Below are 22803 nucleotides of genomic sequence, written 5' to 3'. Positions count from 1 at the left end.
TAAATATTTTGAATAGAAAAATAATTTTAAAAGATAGAAAATAATTTGAGCAGATAGACAAAAAATTGAACAGATAGTCAAAAAATTTAAACAGATAGAAAATAATTTGAACAGATAGAGATAAATTTGAACGGATAGTCAAAAAAATTCAACAAATAAAAAAATAACAGATAAATTAAGGGACAAAATTGGAAATAAAAATCATTCAAAACAAATAAAATGATTTTTCACCAAACTATTTCATAAGGATTAATCTATCACTAATAAAAATACTCATTGAATTTAATATCTTATACCATCCTTACCTTGACCTTTCAATAAATTTCTCAATAAAAAAATGAATAATACTAAGAATATCAAATTTCTTTTTACCAAATATGGGATCATAAAAGTAGACGCCACATTCATATAAAAATTGTCATCCATTTAGTAAAAAATTTGAGATTTATAATATTTTTCATAAAAAATTAGAAACCTGACCCCACACCCGTGCTGCCCTGTTGCCATTCGTAACCACGTCACTGCTTAGCTTGGCTTGTCTTTCCGAATCAGGATCCCTTCCTTACATTCTTCTTACATTTTCTACTTGCAAGTTCATTGAGCCCACTTTTAGGTTCAATTTGGATAATTCGAATCATTCATATTTTAAGATTTGTTCAATATATCATATTTGTAAAAAATTAAATTGATCAGATATCAGAAAGTATGTGTTCGGAAAACTATTTATTAAATTCTTTAAAAAAATAATTTTTAGTTCAAATTTTTTGAACATATACTTTTTGATATCTGATCAATTTAAATTTTTATAAATATAACATATTAAATAAATCTTAAAATATCAACTATTAGAATTATTAAAATTGGGCCAATAAACTTGCAAGTAAGAAATGCAAGGAGAAATGTAAAGGGGGATCCTGATTCTGTCTCTCCCTCCCAGATGACACGGCGTAAATCCTACTCCTCCTCCTCCTCCTCCTCCTCCTCCTGCTGCTGGATTTTTCTTTCTCTATAATCACAATGGCCTCCTCCAGCCACCCCAGCCTCCCTCACCCCCTTGGCCACCCCCACCACCCTCCTCCTTCCTCATCGGCTGCATCAACCTCCACCACCAAGCCCAATTCGGAATTCCCGACTCTTCCTCAAAACCCTAGCAGCAATGGCCGCGCCTCCTCTGAAAAGAACCCTAACTCCGGCGCCGCCATCACCGCCGCCCCCGAAGACGTTCACCTTTGCAATTCCTCACATCTCACTCACCAGGAAGTCCTCAGGCGCCGTGCTCACAACTTCAACCAGCTGGCGACGGTTTACAAAGACCATTACTGGGCGATGATGGAAGAACTCAAGGCTAAGTATAAGGAGTATGTGTGGAAGTTTGGTCTGAGTCCGTTTAAGGAAGGTGAAGAGAAGGAGATTTTTAAGGAAGAGGTTGAAGACGATGGAATCGAAGGCAAGGGAGAGATGGGTTCGGAGGTGAACAGGCAATGCTTGTTCCATGGCTGCGCTCTCAAGGCAATGCCGCTAACGAAGTTCTGCTCTCTGCACATTCTTTCTGATCCGAAGCAAGTCCTCTACAAGCCTTGTGAATATGTGATCAAGAGGTTTCAATTCTCGTTTCTCTTCAACTTTCTTTGTTGGGTTTCTTTTTTAATTGTTAATTTCCTATTGTTTATAAGGAATTGATTTATTATGTTAATTAATGGGTTTATCTTATGTTGAATGATGAAGTGAAAATTTGGTTAAAAGCCCTATCTTTTTTTATTTTTTTTGTCAAACCTTTTCGAAAAATTTCAAATTTATCCCAAGAACCTGTTTTAACCTTTTTTTTTTTTAACGAAACAAAACCATCTCCAATCCTTGCTCTTATTAAAATTTCATTAGTAAAAATGTGACTATTGGGAATTTAGTGGAGGATTTGGTCCATCCTTGATTTGGTGAAAAAATTGTAAGTTCCTTGATTTAATACAAAGTTGATGGAGGATTGTAGATGCTGTTACTTGGTTTAGTGGTGGGCTTTGTTAGTTTAGGTTATCATGGTCTCTCCTTCGTTGGAAATGTTACTAGACGTATGAGGTATTAGCGTCAGATGCATGTTTGTAAATCGCAGTATCAGGACATGTTGCGGTGACAGTATCAGGAGTATTGAGCATTATGTATCACAAATCAGGTGGCGCGGTTCTGAATTTTTTAAAATTATCAACACCACGTCTATAACTCAATGATATGCTTCGCTCTCTCTGTCTCTTTAATTTGTTTTTAATTTTTTTTTTTTAATTTTAATCGTTATATTGATATATAGACGCAATTTTTTACTCATTGCAAAGTATTAAACAACTTACAAAGTCTAATTAATTAATAAGCTTATAAATTGTAATTATACTATTTTAATATTTTTATATTATTAAATATTTTACTCTTAAATATAAGTATTATAAAATTTGTATACTATAAGTTTATTATTGAAGCTGTCATTAACCACGAATTCAAACCTTTGCAATGACATTTAGAGCCATGTACCATGTTTCTTTTGAACAACTAGAGATACTGTGGAACTACAGAGCATGGTAAGCTTGCTATGTGTCAGCTAATTATTGGAGCAATCTAATTCATCTTATTGAACCGCAAGTGAACTGGACTGGTTCATTAAGAATCATTAAAAGAATCCAGTTTAGGTATGAACCTGTTGTTTTGCGATTGATTTTTCAACCTCACCTGGTATATCAGGGCGAATCAGTATTGGAGACCCCAAAAGTCAGTTCGAACTAGCCGGTTCGTATCGAACTTATATAAACCATGGTTGGATGGCATCCAATATCTCTTGTTGGGCAAGCATGCCTAGTAATTGAATATTACTACATGCTTTACATACATTTGTATTCCTTTGTTACGTGGTTGCAGTGAAATGAGTTAAGTGCCCTTGCTGATACTCCGTTCTACGTAAGAAGAACCATCTTATCCTATGAAATGACAGAACATGAAAAACATGGACAGCTAGTTATGCTCTATTTTGGTAATGAATTGTAAGTCTAGACGCTTTGACCTAAAATTTAGTCCATTTTAAGTGGATTTTCAATTTTACGCGGATGCTGATTGTATGCCATAAAATGTGGTTGGTAGAATATCAATTTAAAATTTTCAGACTTGACCCCTTAATGGAGTAAATATGGAAACAAGGTTAGGTTTTGGGAGGAGGAACCTATTTGCCAACTCTGCCTTAGGAGGAAATAAATTCCCCAAACCTTTTACAAAACTGAAAAGTGGCAGGGTGGGTAAGACAGACAAGATTTAATGGGTGGGAGCAGGCTACCCTTAGGAACCCAATAATTCTTCAAAAGTTTAGACTAGAACTGTGTCATGGCAAAATTTGATTGGTTGTATGTGTGCTCATAGCAATCAGCCAAAGCTGTTAGTGGATTTTTTTAAAACTTTCCCACTGAGCCAAATGCCATTGAATGCTTCACCACTTGCTCCTATTGAATGAATGAGCAGTACCTTTTGAAGACTTGTGAGACACATAATATAACACTTGCAGCTGATGTAGGGCACTTTGTGAGAAAAAGGGAGTGGGAGTGTGGAACTAATTCGCTTCTCCTAGCATATTGGAGCAGGGTAGGTTTGGTCAAAGTATGTCCTGAATCCATCATGGGTTTTCCTTATTTCTTCCAAACCCGCCTCGCTTCTCCTATTTGGTGGGTGAGGTGCAGATTTAGGATATTGGGTTATTTAGTCATCCCTATAATGGGGTTACCAAATGACCTCTATATCAATATATTGCGAGGATGGCCTTGTCAACTTTTAGGGTGTAATACATATTATGTAGTGTCTAGAATGCATGTTTGGTTGACATGGGAAGTCTGAAATTCTGATGAAGTTTGTGAAAAACAGATTTTGATTGCCAATAAAATACTAAGCCTGCAAGTCAACCCAGTGAGGTCAATTGGAGACCATTCATTCAATAAACCATGGGGTGGAACCCCAATCTTGGACATAATATATGTTGAGGTAACATATGCCAAAGTCCAAAGACATCCTTATCATTAATTTCTCAGAATACTTGCATAAAATGATATATCAGTCATGATGCCATACAAGAAACCATTTAAGCTAATCATGTAAGATTTCTGAAGGTTTTTATGTATATTCAATTGTATCAATTTACAAAGTGTTCATCAGTTTATATAGCCCTAAATTTATGACTGAAAAAGGAAATACTAACTAATTCATATTTACACAATTATGCCATATATACACAACATGCCATATATACAATATATTCTCACACCTCCACTCAAACTCAAGGTGTTTTAGCAGAAAACACTTAGAGTTTGTTAAGAAGAATCTGAAACCGAGCGGTAGTGTGAGTCTTGATGAAAAAGTCCGCAAGTTGCAAAGCCGACGAGACGAAACGAAGTAGGATAGAGTCAGACTGCATATGTTATCGGACAAAGTGACAATCAATCTCAATGTGTTTCGTCTGTTTATGGAAGACAGTATTGTGGGCAATCTGAATAGCACTGTGGTTGTTACAATAGAGAGAGGTTGGAGAAGACTGAGGTACACCCAAATCAGAGAGAAGACAACGAAGCCAGACAACTTCAGCAGTAGCATGAGCCATAGCACGATACTCAGTTTTGGCAGTAGAGCGAGTAACAACAGTTTGTTTCTTACTTTTTTAAGAGATCAAAGAATCGCCAAGAAACATACAGAAACAAGACGTGGATTTGCGGTTAGTAACATCACTGGTCCAATTAGAATTAACATAGGCTACCAAATCTAGATAGGAAGTAGAGGACAATAGTAAATCCTGAAATATAGTACCTCGAAGATAGCGAAGAATTCGAACCAAGGCAGCTCAATGTGTGGAGCGAGGAACAGAGATAAACTGGCTAATCACATGAACAACATAGGTAAGATCAGGACGAGTAACCGTAAGATAGATTAAGCAACCCACGAGCTCTCGATATAGAGTAGGATCATTCAAAAGAACACCATCAGTAGTGTTGAGCTTTACATTAAGCTCCATGGGGGTATCAAAAATCTTAGTGTCAGTAAGACCGGCACGATGAATAACCTCATTCGCATACTTAGCCTGATAGAGAAAGTAGCCCTTAGGAGAAGAAGCTACCTCAATACCAAAAAAATACCACAATGGGCCCAGATCTTTCATTTCAAAGGTGCGGAAAAGATGCTGCTTGACCTCAGATATTGCAGAAGAGTCAGAACCAGTGATGATCATATCATCTGCATACAGTAATAACATAACAAATCCAACAGAGGTGTGGAGAAGAAATAAAGTAAAGTCTTGGGCACAAGGATGAAACCCAAGCTTAATAATAGCAATCTGAAAGCGATCATACCAAGCACGAGGAGATTGCTTCAGACCATACAGAGCACGCTGAAGGCGACAAACCTGTCCAGAGGAATGGTGAAGGCTAGGGGGAGGATGCATGTAAACCTCCTTAGCGAGATGGTCATTAAGAAAAGCATTTTTAACATCCATCTGATAAAGAAGTTAAGAACGAACAACAGTGACAGAGATCAAAGTACGGATAGTAGTCATCTTGGCAATAGGAGCAAAAGTCTCCTCAGAATCAATACCATACTCTTGTGAGAAACATTTAGCAACCAGACGAGTTTTGTAGCGCTCAAGAGAACTATCAGAATGAGTCTTGACTTTGTAGACCCATTTGCAACTAACTATATTCTTACTAGCAGGCAAATGAACCAACTCCCAAGTACTAGTTTTCTGTAAAGCAGACAACTCATCCTCCATAGCTTGAACCCAATGAGGATCCTGACAGGTCTCCTTGTAAGACTGAGGTTCTGAAAAAGAGTGAATAATAGACAAAAAAGTACGATAAAAAACAGAAAAACATTTATTGGACTAACCCAATCTATTTGGAGGATGACGCGCTCGAGTAGGATATCGGTGTGCAATAGGATCAGAGTCGTCAGAAATAAGAGGATCATCAGCAGGGGTAGAGACAACCGGTGGAGGAGGAGCCATGCGATGAGAATAAACTAACAACAGAGGAGGAGAATAAATCGAAGAAGGAGTAGCAGCCAGAGGTGAAGCAGGAAGAGAAAATGGAACAAGCTCAGGAGGAACTGTGGAGATGTACTCATCAGACGAGACCTTAGAAGAAAACGGATCAATATGAATCAAATTCTCTTTGAAAACTAGGGCGGTGAGAGGAGGAAGCTGAAAGTAAGGTAGATGTTCGAGAAAAGAAATATAACGGAAGACATAAAGACGGTGGGAAACAGAGTCGTAACACCTATAGCCTTTCTGAGTAGGACTATAACCCAAAAAGACACAGAGGACAGGCCGGGCACTAAATTTGGTCTTATCTTTGTGGGGAAGAAGGACAAAATAGGCAGACCCAAACACACGAAGGAGAGAGTAATTAGGAACTTAGAAAAACAAAGTCTCATAAGGAGAACAACCATAAAGAAGGGGAGTAGGCATGCGGTTGAGAAAAAAAGCAGCAGTAATAACTACCTTCCCCCAACATGGAGCCGGAACTAAGGCAGAGAGAAGAAGAGACCTAGCTGTCTCAAGGAGATGACGGTGTTTACGCTCGGCTCAACCATTTTGAGCAAGTGTATCTGTATAGGAAGTTTGGTCAATGGTACCCAAATTGGCCAAATACTCACAGAACTCATTTTTAAAATATTCTCCACCTAAGTCAGACCGTAACACTTTAATTGTAGATCCAAATTGAGTAGTAATCATAGACTGAAAGGTATGGTATATCTGATAGAAATTGGACTTATGAGTAATAAGATAAACCTAAGTGTAACGGGTGCAGTAATCATCAAATGACACATGGCATGCAGAGCCCCCTTTGGTGAGAACAGGAGAAGGGCCCCAGACATCAGTATGAAGTAAAGAAAATGGTGTATCAGATATAGAAGTACTTTTACGGAAAGGTAAGGCTGTCATTTTGGCAAATTTACACCCCCCAACACTCGGTAAGTTGATTAGGAGAAATTTTACCCAATATACCTAACTGAGCTAAAGACCGTAAGCGGTCAGCAAACAAGTGCCCTAATCTGGAATGTCACAAATAAAAAGGGCTTGACAGAGAATCTAATTGAAAAGAAGAAAACGCAGTCGGAGTCGGAGAGGTAGTCATAGGCAGATGCAAGCTCTCCACTACATAAATGTCTCCAACTCTACGGCAAGTCCCAATCTGATGCTTGGACATTCGATCCTGCACAAAACAGATAGAAGAAGAAAAGATAACATAAAAATCGGAGGCATCAAGTTGACTAATAGATAATAAACTGACAGATAACTAAGAAACATATAAGATAGATGGAATAGAGATTGCAGACATAGTAGACGGTAGGACAGACCCAATAGATATAACAGACATACTAGACCCATTAGCAGCATTGACAGTAATATAAAAGGAAAGAGAAGTACAATCATATGATGAGAGGCACCGGAGTCAAAAATCCAGGCAAACGAAGAAATTTCTAAAGAAGACCCAAGCAAACCTGAATGAAGAGAGAAAACAATGGAGGCAGACCGAGATGGCTGGGAGGTAGACAATATATGCTGAAGTTGACTAATTAGTGTATATTGAAGCTAACTAATCTGAGCAGTTAAGGAAGCCAAGTCAGGATCAAGAGCCGGAGCAGATGCAGTAGAACCGGTGGGAGGTGAAACGGTACTCTGAGGAGGAGCGTAGAACTTGATCGGAAACTGCTGAGAAGACGAAGCAGACACAGGCGAAGCAAACAAACATCTCTTCTTGGGACAATGATACTTCCATTGGCCTTTCTGATAGCAAAAAGTACACTCATCAAAAACTAGAGACATCATAGTAATTAGAAAACTAAGGGGTTCAAGTGCAATAAACCCTAAATAGAACAAAATAACCAAACCAAGGGCCGAAGGGTAATAACAAAAAAGTTGAGGGGTTTAAGTGTAGTAAACCCAAAATAGACCAAAGTAATGTATATCAAATGTCCCTATGTATATCAGATTGACCCCATGAACCAGTCGAACAAGAGAGAGAGAGACAAAGAGTAGACCTCACGAAACCAGATGGAGACGACCAGGATTTTTGCGAATCAAATGGTTACGGTCGATGGGCTATGACTTAAACTCAGATGGGTCATGATGAACATAGATGAGTCGACCACCAGAGAACTCGATCGAGTCCAAAACCATAACTAGAACTCAACCTCGTGAGCCAAAAGTTGAGTCCGACGAACCAGAGGAGGTTGTTCAATCGGGAATTAGAGGAATTTCGAACCAGGTGGGATGGGTCGTGATTTTGGTGCTCGAGGGATTGCGATTTCAACGAAGGCATATTTTGAACAAGATGAAACTTTGAACGAAGAAGGAACTTCGATCAAATAGAAACCAGAATGAACGATAGCTTTGATACCATGTAAGATTTCTGAAGGTTTTTATGTATATTCAATTGTATCAATTTACAAAATGTTCATCAGTTTATATAGCCCTAAATCTATGACTGAAAAATGAAATACTAACTAATTCTTATTTACACAATCATGCCATATATACACAATATGCCATATATACAATATATTCTCACAAATCAATGGATATTTATGGAATGTTAGAATGGAATAACCGCATAAGTCATCAACGATACAATCGCCATCGGAAGAGTTCATCGACTGGAGAATAATATATTGTCGTCGGCATCATGTGGTTGTTGGTTAAGAGCAAGGTTGTCAAAATCGGGATCTTACAATGGATTGTGGAAGGGGTTTGCAAGATCAAATCGTAGAAATCAGGTCGAGGATCCTAAGATTCCACCAAAATAGGAAATTCATAATTTAATTTAAATAAACACATCTTAGAAAGTATACATAAAATAAGCTTAATTTTTTCTAAAAGTTGTTGGAAATATTGTGAAAAATATAATACTCTATGTAAAATGTAAATATAATATTATACGATAGAAAAGTTGATGATAACAGTATTGAATTTCATCAAGAAAGGTGAAGAAGAAGAGGTCTATACCATAACATTTTGCACTCTACAAAAGTGAATACAAAGAGAATGCAAAATCGCTAGCAAAGTTGGATTTAAGAATAGATCTGAAAACTCAAAAAGAGGAAAAAGAAATAAAAGAAAAAGATAGCTTGGCATGTGTCATAAAATTAAATATATAGCATTCTATAATGGTAATAAATAGTAAGGGCAACTTTGGACAATACCCAATTATTGTAGTGCTCAATAGAGTGACCAGATTACAAACCCTATGCATGTACCAATATATTATGTCTATTGGGACTTCTTGTCATCTGAGTATTGATGTCATTGGAGCAATCTCCCATGAGTTGGATGTTCCCTGAGAAACACTCCAAGATGATGGAAATAAGGGCAACAATTTTGACTTAAATAGAGATTTTCCCTGAGATTATTCAAATAAAGCAAAAATGATCTATGTAGTGCCTTTGCCTAGAGCTCATTCTTCGCTAGGCCAGTTGGAGGCTTCTTAAAGCTATTGTGTCTGAATAGATTGCCAGGCATAAGTAATTTTAAAGAATTGTGTAGTTTTCTTTTTGGTTTGATTATTATTTTTTTGGTAAACATGAAGTATGCATGGGTTTGGTATATTGTCCCATACCGAGGGCAGGCACTTACCTAACAACTGCTTTTATACGAGTTGTAGATGCTTGCGACTTTTTATTTAACTGTTTCAATGGGAAAGGTCTGAAAATTTGCTAATTATGAGAGAAATTCTCATACTAGCCTTTTTCCACTTAATAAGGGTGGTATTATTAGACATCTGAAGTTTGAGAGCAACAGGATTCAAACTACTATACTTATTATGAAACAAACTTTGAAGTGAACTTTTTCTGTCGGATCTTGCAGAATTCGAAGTTGACGTTACTCCTGTTAGTTGATTAGGTCAAAGAATTTCAATTATCCTGGCTGTTCTGAATTCAAGAAATGTAGATTAGTGTAATAGCTCTCAGAAAATGCCAGGTGGCATGTTTCTTTCCTATTAAACACTTTCAATATAGGACCGTAGATCCAGTGAATAACTAATTATATGGTATTTTGTCCTTCATTAAATAGATTTATGTATTATGTATATGTAAGGCATTTTGTATCGTGAATGATATTGGATATCTCTTTATTAATTACATTGTTGTTAATCTAGTGCACAGATGGGACAAATTACCTGTGGCAGGCCTATATTGAGGTCCAAGGTTCCTGCATTGTGCAATGTTCACCTCCAGAAAGCGCATCGCGCCCTGAAGAAGGCAGGTCTTCCTATCCCCTCATCTAGTAAGCTTGCTCCCAAATTCCATGTTATAGTTGCAGAATATGTGCAACAAATTCAAGCAAAAAGAAGAGCTGCATTGAGGGCAAATGGAAATAGTGTTGTGGTTAAGCAAGAAAGCTGTAACTGAGAGCCTCGCTATTCATAATTACAGACTTGATCCAGCCCATATGAGTGAAGAAGAGTTGAGTGATGCAAGAAGCAGACATGAGGAACTTTTGACATCTAATGAAAAAAAGATGAAGGTTTTTGGTTCCAAAGGGGAATAATGCTAGGAAATATAGGATTTGGCTTACTGAAGGTACCTCAAGAGTCTCTTGCTTTCATCATTTGGCTATCCCTTTATGTCAGGTTTGTTCTGCTTTCCTAAACATGCTTGAGTCTGTGCAGACTATCGACTCCTATTGAAAACTTCCTTTTAAAATGGCCTTTTGGTATCAGAACTCCTATTATTTTTTTTTATTTTTTTTTTTGAATTATGTTGCATATTAGCCTATGTGAAGTTAATATGTTCCTGTTTCATCGAACTTGAGCTTATTATATTGCAAATTTAGAAGAAGGAAGCTCCATGCCAGCAAACCTTGAAAACAAGCATTGTTATTATTTGAAGGGATACTAAGGCCTAGTTTGGCTACTCCCAAAAAAGTGCACTTATTTCATCTTTTTATCTTTTTTGGGTCACATCAATCAACATCTCCTCTCTACTTTTTCTACACATAATACAAAAAAAGTCAAAAAGTGCACTTATTTAGTCTTCCCAAACTAGGCCTAAGGGGTGGGTTGGCATCCCTTAAATAATCTATTTTTTTATTTTTTTATCTTTTTATCTTTTTTTTCATCACATCACCTCCCTACTTTTTGGCACAATTTTTCGTAAAAAGACAAAAAGTGCACTTATTTAGATCATCCCAAACAACTCTTAAATAATTGAAATGTGGTGAGGTGATGAAGCCCAAAGAACTATTGAGTTTTGGCATGCTGTGTGGTCCAAGTAATACATATGTATGGTTTACTAAATATGATAACCTATGAAGCACGGGTGTGGGTACAAATATTGGTACGGGTATGTCGATGCGGGAAGACTTAAAAAATAGGATACGAGTACGGCTGGGGTACGTCAATAAAATTTTTATTTTTTGTAATTTATACTTTGAGATTCAATCTACAAATCAAAGTTCAATACAAAAGTAAAGGGAGAATTTCTAAAACCAAAAGAGAAATCATAGTTCAACAATGCTAATACCAAAGCAAAGTGTATAAGATATTTTAATGCCATTAAATAGGAGAAATTACAAAATAGAGTTTCATTCCAAAAGCAAGCTAAGTGAAATTTGAAAATTTGACAACTTGAAACTTCAATTTTCACTTCCATCAAATTCATCATTGAATAATACATCTTTTATCTTTGGCACATCAAATAAAGGATTTATAATTTCAAGTAAATCAGAACTCTATAATAAATTAAACGTATCTCCACTAATATCCCATAGCTTGGTGTACTCTCGATGTACCAATCCCGTACCCATGAAGTACGCGTGGAGTGCCCAACTACCAAAGAATGTATAAAAAGTACATGGTATGTATTTCGAGTACCCGGTATGCATGCAGTCCTATTGGTACGGGTACAAGTACCAGTGCCCGGTATGGGCTTCATAGTTAAGAACAAAGAAGATAATCTCTATGCCCATTGCCTAGCACCTAGGTGAGGCCTTAGACAATTTTCATTGCTGTTGTGTTGTGTACAATTTTCATTGGAGTGCTTCTTATATCGCAACTTAGAATGTTCTATATATGGTTCATTAGTTTCTGGTTCAATTCTCGTTGCCTTCATGTGCTTATCAATATATATAGTTCATTAGAGATTTTAACTGTAACTATATTATATAAATAATTTTTCATTTCACCTAAATGGAGAACAAGCAAGAAATTAATATTAGAGCCATCTCTTCGTATTGTTTGGATGCCCTTTGTGATTGTTTTGTGGACATGTAATGCTTTGTGGACTGAACTGGTGACTTGATGATGTGTCTGTTGACCTTTATTGATTGTGGTCGATCAATATGTATTCTCTCCTAAAACTGAGGAGTTCATTAAGATGCCCCAAACAGGATAGATGTACAAAGATCCGTATCCTCCTTCAATGCATAAAAGAACTGAATTTCTTTTTAACTTGATTTAGGAATTTATGCTTTTTCTATTTTTTTCCCTTGCTGCCTCGTTCTACTCCTATTTTTTGTTGGCAGTTTCTGTTCCTCTTTAAACATAACAAACACATAAATTTTAATTCAGCAAAAATCTTGCAACATTCTTTGTGTAGTATCTTGTGTGACATGAACATTGGGCATCACCTAGGTGCCTAAGTGACAAAAGGCCATTGATTTAGCTGCCTTTGGCACTCTGAGAATTGTAATGCCTTATATGTGGCAGGTGATGTATTGTTGAAGAATCTGTCTCCTCCAAAAAGAAAAAAATGTTTGTTTCCTTTTTATTTTAAATTTGTGTGAAAGAGTCATGACACACTAGTATAAATTAAGGTGCTCATTGAATATTCAACGTATATTTGTCTTGGCTTCTCTGATGGTTTCATATCAAGGATGTTGCCACCATTCGTTAATTTAGTGACCAATTTGTAGGCCCATGAACGACCTGTGTATTGTGTGGACCAATGGAACCATACTTGCATATTTTTACCCATATTGAAGATTTAGCCATAAAGAGTTATTATGATTGTTTTTTTATGGACTTCTCATTCGGTATATACTCTGTTAGAAGATATGCTTGCCAATTTTTTTGTTATTACTATGGTGTGGTAGTGACTATAAATTTTTGTACATTTTGAACCAACATTGGGCATATTGGTTCTCTGTGTCTGACAGATGTGGAAATTATTTAAGTTTAAAATATCCACTAAGTGGTGGACAATGAACATACTGTGGAAATTTTTACCAGTATTGAAGATGTAGCCATAAAGGGTTATGGAGATTGCTTTTTATGGGCTTTCTACTTGATAAATAGTACATAAATGGTAGAAGATATGCTTGCCAAATTTCCTGTTAGGATTCTGGTGTCGTAGCGGCTATAAGTTTTGATACATTATTTATTTATTGTGAAAAGCAACAGCATATTTTTAAATAAATGAAAGGACCTACATAGAGAATAAGGACACCAAAAAATGAAAAATTACAAGTCCATACAACACACCAATCTTTAAAAATAAAAAAGGAATCCCATTGGAGAGCAGAGAGACCGAAGCTCAATAATAAATCTTGTATTTTTTTTGTGGTAATTAAGCATTTGAATAAAAGAAAAGAAAATTACATATTTTCAAGGGTATTCCCCAGGCCATACAAACTACGGATGGAGATCAGCTGGCAAAGCATAAACATCCCTAAAACTATGCTTACAAGAAGATCAAAGAAGGTTCCCTCATCACCTAGATTCTACCTAGTCAATAATGGAACCTACTCATACGATCTAAGTTTACATAGAAACACATTACACACTAGAAAACAACCAGCGAGGGAATAGCTAAATCCCCAAAATAGAGCATATGAAATCCAGGCAACGGATGCCATTTGTTCCAAAATCCGGAGTGCACCTCTTGTGATGCTAACCTCCTGAATCTCCATAAGTGTGTCACCACTTTGTGCAATAACAATGTATAACACCAAGTGCATGCCAAAAGATGTCATAAAGGAGAGCTTTGTGTGTATAGTCTTCTTGTTGCAATCCATACTATTACTATGAATGATCAGTAGTTTTGCATGTATATTGAAGTTTATTATAAAAGAGAGCTTATTAAGGAGAAGTTTCTGTTGCTGAAGAAAAGTAAGATAATAAATGTAAAAATTTAAAGATTACAATTATAGAAATAATTAGTAAGTGGTTGACCCTGAATAGCTGGGACTGATACCTTGTTGAGTTGTATAAATTAAATTTTGGGATATCCTCTTCACCTTTTAAATAAGTAGTCCTTTCTTGGCAAATTCAAGTGTTTCCTCATTCGGTATAGAAAATTGTAAATAATAACATGGTCACATGGAAAATATCTCTTAATTCACATGGAAAATAGGCATGATAGCAGCGTTGAAGAGGACAGTACTTTCTATTGTCCTGGAATTATCAAACTGGATGTCTAATTATCAAACGTTCTATTGTTTTGGTACATTGTGTCATATCTCTTAATTTACTCATTCCTAGGTTATCAAGACTTGAAGTTTAAAACAATGTCGGACTATAATTATGTTTTAAGATAATTTATCAAAAAAATAAAAAAAAAATCATGTTTCTAGATAGGAAGGAAAGTAAAATATGTAATTGCTTTAGCTTCTTTCATACTAGAAGGAACTCTTTATGTGTCAATCAGATTACATATAAAAATTTATTTATTTAGCTTTTTATTTTATTTATTTATAAAGAAAGTGTGTTGAAGAGGAGAAAGTACAAGGGCCAAAAATAGAAAGAGTCTAAGACACCCACCTGAAAGAGTATGCTCTTTATGGTTGCACAAAGATGTTACCTTTTTTTAGTCATCTCATCAATCTTGGTAGCTGCCCTGGAGGTCCAAGTCACCTTCAGCTCTACGCTATAAAGTAAGCAGCAATAGTACCATAACTTTAACCACCATGACTGTACTGATAGCCCAATTAAGCACCATTGCTGGCCTTTTGGTTGTCTGAGATTATGCCAATTTGAAGGTTCCACTCATTGATTTGTTACGCCGATTTGTTACTCTTGACGTCAGAGGTTGGGCCACGCCGGCGAATCCTTTTTCTAGGTGGTCGGTCTTTTAAATTGGAGGAGGTGACGGTGGATGCAATTGGGTGTCGGAGTTTATCTATTGTGGAAAGGGGTCAGGGGCTCAGAAGGGCGGTATTGCTTGTTGGCTTTGAAGTATGTTGGCTGGTGGCGAAAATGTGGAAGGCCTCGTTGGATCCTGGAACCCTTCGATTTATGGGACGGCTTAGTGGTAGCTGCCGTGGTGTAGCAGTTTGGGTTCGCCGTGAGGAAGAGGGTGGGTCATCCATCCAAATAGTGGTGACGGAGGGGAAGCGGCGGGCTCAGCTTTTCTTTCCGATGTCTGCCTTTGGCGATGGGCGGGGGGATCTGGCTTTGGTTATTGAAGGGTTTGGATTTAGGTGATGGTTGGGTAAAGTAACCTGGTGGTGTGTGGGGGATGGGGCTGCCTATTTCTAGGCCCATGGCGGTGGCAAATCGCAGCATGGCTGTAGGGGTTCAGGCGGTGCACACAGCGATAGAAGGCAAGTGGTTTCAACTATTGGATCGGGCAGTGTTGTGAAAAGCGCGCCTAGGCGCAAGGCGAGGCGAGGTGCACAGTTCGCGCCTGAACATGTCCCAAGCGAGGCGCTTTGAGGTAGGCGCGAGCCTTAGCTGCCACTTGAACCAGGCGAGAGAGGCGCAAGGCACACGCCTAGGCGCGCTTGATTGTTTAACAGCTAGATCTGATCTAACGGCTTCGGGGGTGTGTTTGAATGGCTCTTAACCACAGAGGATTACAACTCATGTTCAATATGACCCAAATACGACTAAAATGAACCCTAATCTGTGTCGTCTCTTCCTCTCTCGCCTCGCCTTGGACTTCGACTTCGACTTCGACTGGGCTGCTCGACTTCAACTTCGACTTCGCAGGTATGCTTAGACTTCTTGTTCTTCTTCTCCTCCTCCTTCTCTTCTGGTCTGCTCGACTTCGACTTCTTCTTCAGTTCTGTATTTTTTTTTTTTTTTTTGGGCTTCGACTTCGACTCTGACTCTCTCTTTCTCCTCCTCCTTCTTCTTCTTTGGGCTTCGACTTCAACTGCTCTGTTTTGCCCTTTTTTTTTTCAATTATGCCTTTGAGTCTCTGTCAGGAAAATAAAAATACAAATACAAATACAAAATAAGATTCTGATTAATTAATACAATGTGCTGCTATTGGTCTTTTTTTTTTTTTTCCTTTATAATACAAAATAAGATTCTGATTAATTAATACAAAATAAGATTCTGATTCTTATTAATTAACTAAAAAAAATACACTGAAAAAAATTTACAAATAATTAATTATTCACAAATAATTAATTAATACAATGTGCTATTGGTCTTTTCTTTTCTTTTATCTGTTAGGGAAAAAAAATAGATTCTAATTTTGATTAATTAACTAAAAAAAATACACTGAAAAAAAAAATTACAAATAGTTAATTATTCACAAATAATTAATTAATACAATGTGTTATTGGTCTTTTTTTTTCCCTAACATTTTTTTCCTTTATCTGTTAGGAGAAAAAAATTACTAATAATTAATTCATCACACATTACATTACACTGAAATTATTTTCCATTTATTAAATTTGTTGTGTAGAAAATGACATCGGAAAGTAATAAAAAAGATCTGGTGTGGCAATATGCCCATTTGGTAGAGGAGAATAATTTAAACAAGTTCGAGTGTAATTTTTGTGGTAAAGTATCAAATGGAGGTGTTTATCGGGTGAAACAACACCTCGCGGGAGGTTATAGGAATGTCACTGCTTGCCCGAAGTATCCAACTCATGTAAGAGAAGGGATTAGAGAGTTCATGTCAAAAACGAAGACACAAAAAGAAGAAATGAATATGTTGCCTGATTTCGATGACATGGATATGGAAAATGAAGATGAAGATGAAGATGTAGATGAAGATGTTGTTGAGATCAATGTCAATCAACGCCGTAAGTTGACAAGTAGCAGCTAAGGTTCATTCAAATCCAAATCAAAAATGCCAAAGAGAAAAGGGTCTATGGATGCTTACTTCACACCCAATCCTGAATCAGTGGTGAAAAATCGAAGAGACCAAGCAAAAGGGAAGAAAATCAAAATCGATGCAAATGACCCTTACAAAAAAGAAATGAGAGCTCGGGCAGTGCAAAGATTTGCAAAGTGGATGTATGATGCTGGTATCCCTTTTAATGCCGTAAATTATGAGAGTTTTGGACCAATGATTGAAGCCATTGGGCAATATGGTCCTGGTATGAAGCCATCAACTTACCATGAAGTGCGGGTTACCCAACTTAAAAAAAAAGTGAAACATATTGAAGATTTGATAAAGAATCATAAAGAGGATTGTGCAAAATACGGGTGTTCCGTAATGGCTGATGGCTGGACTGATAAGAGAGGAAGGACATTGATTAACTTTTTAGTTAATTATCCAAGAGGAACCATGTTTGTTGAGTCGGTTGATGCTTCTAGCTATTCAAAGGATGGGCAAAAGTTATTTGAATTACTAGACAAATTTGTGGAGAAAGTTGGAAAAGAAAATGTGTTGCAAGTTATCACTGATAGTGCTGCAGCTAATGTGTTGGCGGGTAAAAATATTTCCTCATTCCTTACATCAAAATTGTTTACTCATAGTTTGTTTTGTTTTTAAAATTTAAAATTTAAAAATTGAAAATAATAATTCTTCGTTATTGTTACATTATAGGGAGGTTTTTGGAAGCTAAGTATGAACACTTGTATTGAATACCATGTGTTGCTCATTGCTTGGACTTGATGTTAGAAGACATTTTCAAGATACCTAGCCTGAAAAAGACATTTGAAAGGGGTATGGCAGTACATGGCTACATTTACAACCGACCTTCATTGCTAAACATGATGAGGCGCTATAAAAATCTGAAGAATTTGATCAAGCCTGCAAAAACTAGATTTACAACCGCCTTTCTGACTTTGTCTAGGATGCATCAACAAAAAAACAATTTGAGAAAGATGGTCGCCTCCGAAGACTGGACCTCAAGCAAATGAGCAAAGGAGCCACAAGGTAAAAGAATGGCACAAACTTTGTTGATGCCTTCATTTTGGAATACTGTTTTTTGCCCTTAAGGTCTTGGGTCCTCTTGTCAAAGTGTTTAGATTGGTTGATATCGAGAAGAAACCTCTAATGGGATACATTTATGAGGCAATGGATAGGGCAAAAGAATGCATTGCAAGTTCATTTGATCATAAAGAAGAGAAGTATAATAAAATCTTCGAAATCATCGACAAAAGATGGGATGTCAAATTGCATCGGCCATTACATACAGCTGCGCACTTTCTTAGCCCAGAATTTTTTTACCCAAAAGTGTTAGAGGTGCAAAAAGATCATGAAGTGATGAATGGGTTTTATGAATGCATGCAAAGGTTGGTCCTGGATGTCACTGTTCAAGATTTGATCACTAATGAGATGAGTATTTATATGAAGGCTGAGAGTCTTTTTGGCAAGTCTGTTGCGATTAGGCAAAAAAATGCAAGGGCACCAGGTAATATATTGTAGACTCATAGAGTTTATTTTTAGTAATACTTTTAGTAAAACTGAATACTTGGTAACAATTATTTCTAATTAGTGATTATCGCAGCTGATTGGTGGGCATCATATGGTCCTAAAACTCCAAACTTGCAAACTTTTGCCATAAAAGTCCTTAGCCTAACATGTAGTTCATCGGGTTGTGAACGAAATTGGAGTGTATTTGAACATGTGAGTATTTAACATTCTAACTAATTTTTTGTTCAATTCAAATATTTTTTATTCTCATTATATAGAATTTAATATCTTTTTAATACTTGTAGCTTCATAGCAAGAAAAGAAATAGATTGGAACAACGTCTCAATGATTTAGTGTTTGTCAAATATAATAGAACATTGAGATTTAGGTATGACATGCGCAACACTCTTGATCCCATATCTTTGCAAAATATTGATGAAAGCAATGAGTGGTTGCTTGGGAGGATGGATGGAGAATCAAATGAAGATAATGACCTATGATGATGATGATGATGATGGCTTGACGTGGGCCACTGTTGCTAGAGCTTCTGGAGTAGAAGAAAGTAGTCATGCAAGTAGAGCAACAAGTTCACGCTCAAAGGTATAACTGAGGATATCTAGATCATCAAGATTAACTCCACTTCAATTAATAGATGAAGAGGAAGCGGGCTCAGATGACATAGAGGAGGAAGATGTTGAGGGATATAAATCAACTGATGGAGAAGAAGATGATAGTTTGCTTGCCAAATGTTGAGGATGATGATTGACTGACCGACCTAAGTTCTAACCTTTTTCTTTTGATATTGATGTTTTGAAGTGTTAAGACATATATTAGTATTTGTTGGATATTTATGTTTTGAATGTTTAGTGTTTATGTTTTGTTTTTATTTTTATTTTATTGAATGTGGATTATTTTATCTTTGAAAATTAGAATATTATGTAATATGCACTTTCATGGCTTTGAGAATTATTTTATATTTTGTCTTGAATCTTGATTACTTTTTATTTTAAAAAAAATTGTCTTAGTACTATGAATGATTAGTCTATGTTAATTTTTTTTATTTTTTACTAAGACTGTGCGCCTTACTTCAATAAAGCCCGCGCCTCGCCTTGCGCCTAGGCCCTGAGAGACCTTCAGCGCCTTAGTGCGCCTTGTGCCTTTAAAAACACTGGGATCGGGCATTGGCGGGACAACTGAGGGGCGTGGGTGGTAAAGGCTTGAGCTTTGCGGCTATGTCAGACTGGGTCCGTTGATGGTGGAAGGCGTCGGGGCAGGTGGAGGTGCGTCCACTTGGTGATCAGGCTTTTTTGTTTGTTTCTCTTCCAGACTCGAGGCGGAGGCTTTGTTGCGTTGGCGCTGGACTCTTGATGGTCGTGATTTGTTGTTGGAATGGACACCCTTGGCCCTCTGCGCTTCGGGGACGAACTCAACACTAGGACCGAGAGTATGGATCCGAGTGACGGGCTTGCCGCTTCATCTTTGTGGAGCGGAGGTTTATCGTGTGATTGGCAACCAGTGTGGTGGATTTGTGGAGGCGGACGAGTCATCGACGAATCTGGGCTCTCTTCGACTGTGTGTGAGGGGTTTGGAGAAGTCGCCGCCGACTATCTCGCTTCGGTGGGGATCATGGACATATTCCTTACCAACATGGGTGGAGGTCCGGCTGCTGGTTGAACCTGTGGCGCCGTCCGCCGACGAGGCGGGTGGCTCTGGTTGGGGAATGTTAGGGCGAGATCTGCGGCAAATGAATCGATGATTTGCAAAGATCGTGGGGGTCAACGAATATAAGTAGAGATTTGGGCAACCCATTGATTTTAAGGGCAAATGGGTTCGGGTTATTCCTAATGCCAAAGGTGGCTTTGCAGTGGGCTCAATAAGGGATTTACCAGGACAATAGTTGGGCCATTCTGAGGCCCAAAAGGCTGTTGATGTTTCTTTGGGCCAGCAAAGGTGGGCTCCGGTCCATCACCATCCAAAAGTAAGCCTAGCTTGTGGAGCAGGTAAAGGGCTGGTGGGATAGTTATGTGATCTCCAACTTGCCTAGTTGTTGTCTGGCACAGAAATTGAAACTTCTTAAGTCCGATTTGAAGAGATGGAATAGGAAAGTGTTTAGACGCTTAGAGGTTCAGAAGGCCGATGTGCTCGCTGTGTTGCAGGAGTTGGACGACATAGAGTCCGCGAGGGTATTGTTTGCGGTGGATCTTCGTCGTCAAGATGATGTCTGCTAGGAGTTTGGTCAGGTTGCCCATATGGAGGAGATTAGCTTTCGGCAAAAATCTAGATGTCTGTGGTTAAAGGATGGGGATCGAAATACAAAGTTTTTTCATCGTATGGCGAATGCCCATCGGAGGGTGAATCAGATAGGTCGTATGCGTGTAGATGGTATGGAGTTGTCTTCTTCGGATGTGGTCAAGGCCGGTATTGTGGGTATCTATGAGCACCTTTTTGGGGATGAGGGGGAGGTGTGGAGGCCAAGCCTAGACGGTGTTTCTTTTAATGTTATTTCAGACACAGTTAGTTGTAGGTTGGAGCGCCCGTTCGCAGAAGATGAGGTGTTGGAGGCTTTACGCAGTATGCTTGGGGATAAGGTGCTAGGTCCAGATGGTTTTACTTTAGCATTTTTCCAGCATTGTTGGGAGGTGGTGAAGGCCGATGTGATGGCAATGTTTAGGTAGTTTCATCAGACTGGTGAGTTTGAGCGTAGCCTTAATGCCACGTTTATTGCTTTGATCCCAAAGAAAGGTGGGGTGGAGGATATTCGGGACTTTCGACCTATCAGTCTGTTAGGCAGTGTGTATAAGCTTTTGGCAAAAGTGTTGGCTAATAGGTTACGAAGTGTGTTGGAAGGGGTCGTGTCCAAGTCTCAGAATGCTTTTGTGGGTGGGCGGCAAATTCTAGATGCGGTCTTAGTGGCAAATGAATGTGTGGATTCTCGACTCCGACAAGGGCAGGTGGGCTTATTTGCAAACTTGATATTGAGAAGGCTTATGATAATGTTAATTGGAAATTTTTATTGTATATGCTGGACAGACTCGGTTTTGGGGTTAGGTGGAGGCGTTGGATCCAATTTTGTATTTCCACGGTACGGATGTCGGTTCTTGTAAATGGATCTCCAGCAGGTTTCTTTCCTACTTATAGGGGGCTCTGGTAAGGAGATCCTTTATCTCCTTTATTGTTTATATTGGTGATGGAAGCGCTGGGGCGGTTGTTACCTAGGGCGGTGCAGGGAGGACGGTTGTAGGGGTTTGTGGTGGGGATGGCTCCCGTCATTTTGTCGGTTTCCCATTTGTTCTATGCAAATGATGCACTTATTTTCTGCGATGCGGATGTGGATCAAATTGGTTATTTGAGATGTGTGCTATTGTGTTTTGAGGCCGTCTCAGGTCTTCGGGTGAACTTAGCAAAATCAGAACTGATTCCAGTGGGGGAGGTGGCTACGATTCCAGTGTTGGCAGCTATTTTGGGGTGTAAGGTGGTGACTTTGCCAGTTACGTACTTGGGATTACCTTTGGGGCCGTCTTTTAAGGCTAAAGGGGTGTGGGATAGGGTGGTGGACTGTGTGCAGCGGCGGTTAGCAGGATGGAAATGGCAGTATTTATCAAAAGGCGGGAGACTTAAGTTGATTCAGAGTGTTCTATCTACTATTCCAACATATTTTATGTCCGTCCATGTGATCCCGGTGTCAGTGGCCAAGCGGATAGAGCAGTTGCAGAGGGATTTCTTGTGGGGTACTGGGGGGGAGGGTTCTCATTATCACTTGATGGCCTGGGATCGGATTTGTTGTCCCAAGGTGCAGGGGGGTTTGGGGATTCGAAGGTTGGTCTTGTTCAATGTGGCCCTATTAGGGAAATGGTTGTGGCGGTTTGTGGCAGAGCAGGACCATTTCTGGAGAAGGGTAGTGGCAGCAAAGTTTGGTGTGGGGCATGGTGGGTGGTGTTCGGGGCGGGTAGGGCATTCCCATGGTCATGGTCTATGGAAGGGGATTTGGTTGGGGTGGGAGGAGTTCTGGAAGCGGGTGAAGCTCAAGGTTAGGATAGGGGATAGGGTTCGGTTTTGGCGAGATCGGTGGTGCGGTGACCTCACTTTAGAAAAGCGGTTCCCTTTGGTTTTGGTATTACTGTTGATGTTGAGGTTTTGGTGAATGCTGTGCGGTTTGGCCAGGGGGTTTCGACTATTTGGAATATGAGCCTGCGTTGTGCTATTCAGGATTGGGAGCAAGGTTAGTTGGTGGAGTTGTTGGCTTTTTTATATGAGTTGAGAGTG

General features: G+C 38.4%; 3 protein-coding genes across 4 annotated transcripts in view; all 3 read left to right on the top strand.

Annotated features, from left to right (window-relative positions):
* Nucleotides 1-864: 864 nt before the first annotated feature.
* Nucleotides 865-22803, top strand: part of LOC114322599 (uncharacterized) — a 24841-nt gene continuing 2902 nt past the window's right edge. Inside the window, exons 1-2 of one of the 2 annotated variants that reach the window (XM_082892063.1) lie at nt 865-1598; nt 10158-10631. In XM_082892063.1, coding sequence (XP_082748189.1) covers nt 1018-1598; nt 10158-10410 — 834 coding nt within the window. In that variant the 5' untranslated portion in view covers nt 865-1017 and the 3' untranslated portion in view covers nt 10411-10631. The remainder of the gene's footprint in view (nt 1599-10157; nt 10632-22803) is intronic. The other variant, XM_082892064.1, reaches the window with a different exon arrangement.
* On the top strand, nt 17155-19040 carry LOC145800632 (uncharacterized). Its single transcript, XM_082890348.1, has 4 exons — nt 17155-17611; nt 18146-18538; nt 18623-18753; nt 18846-19040. Exons 1-4 carry the CDS (start codon nt 17155-17157, stop codon nt 19038-19040), a joined length of 1176 nt encoding a protein of 391 aa, XP_082746474.1.
* LOC145800631 (uncharacterized) overlaps nt 21797-22803 on the top strand; it is a 13902-nt gene continuing 12895 nt past the window's right edge. Inside the window, exon 1 of the mRNA XM_082890347.1 lies at nt 21797-22651. Within this exon, the coding sequence (XP_082746473.1) occupies nt 21797-22651 (855 nt within the window). The remainder of the gene's footprint in view (nt 22652-22803) is intronic.

The sequence above is a fragment of the Camellia sinensis genome, chromosome 10, assembly GCF_055761805.1.
Source record: "Camellia sinensis isolate YWXY chromosome 10, ASM5576180v1, whole genome shotgun sequence".
Lineage (NCBI taxonomy): Eukaryota > Viridiplantae > Streptophyta > Magnoliopsida > Ericales > Theaceae > Camellia > Camellia sinensis.
This window is presented reverse-complemented; position numbering and strand designations above follow the sequence as displayed.

Coding starts and splice junctions, on each gene's coding strand:
- LOC145800632 (XM_082890348.1), top strand. CDS start 17,155: ATGAGAGCTCGGGCAGTGCAAAGATTTGCAAAGTGGATGTATGATGCT. Junction 18,539..18,622: donor AAAAAATGCAAGGGCACCAG/GTAATATATTGT, acceptor ATTTCTAATTAG/TGATTATCGCAGCTGATTGG. Junction 18,754..18,845: donor ATTGGAGTGTATTTGAACAT/GTGAGTATTTAA, acceptor TAATACTTGTAG/CTTCATAGCAAGAAAAGAAA.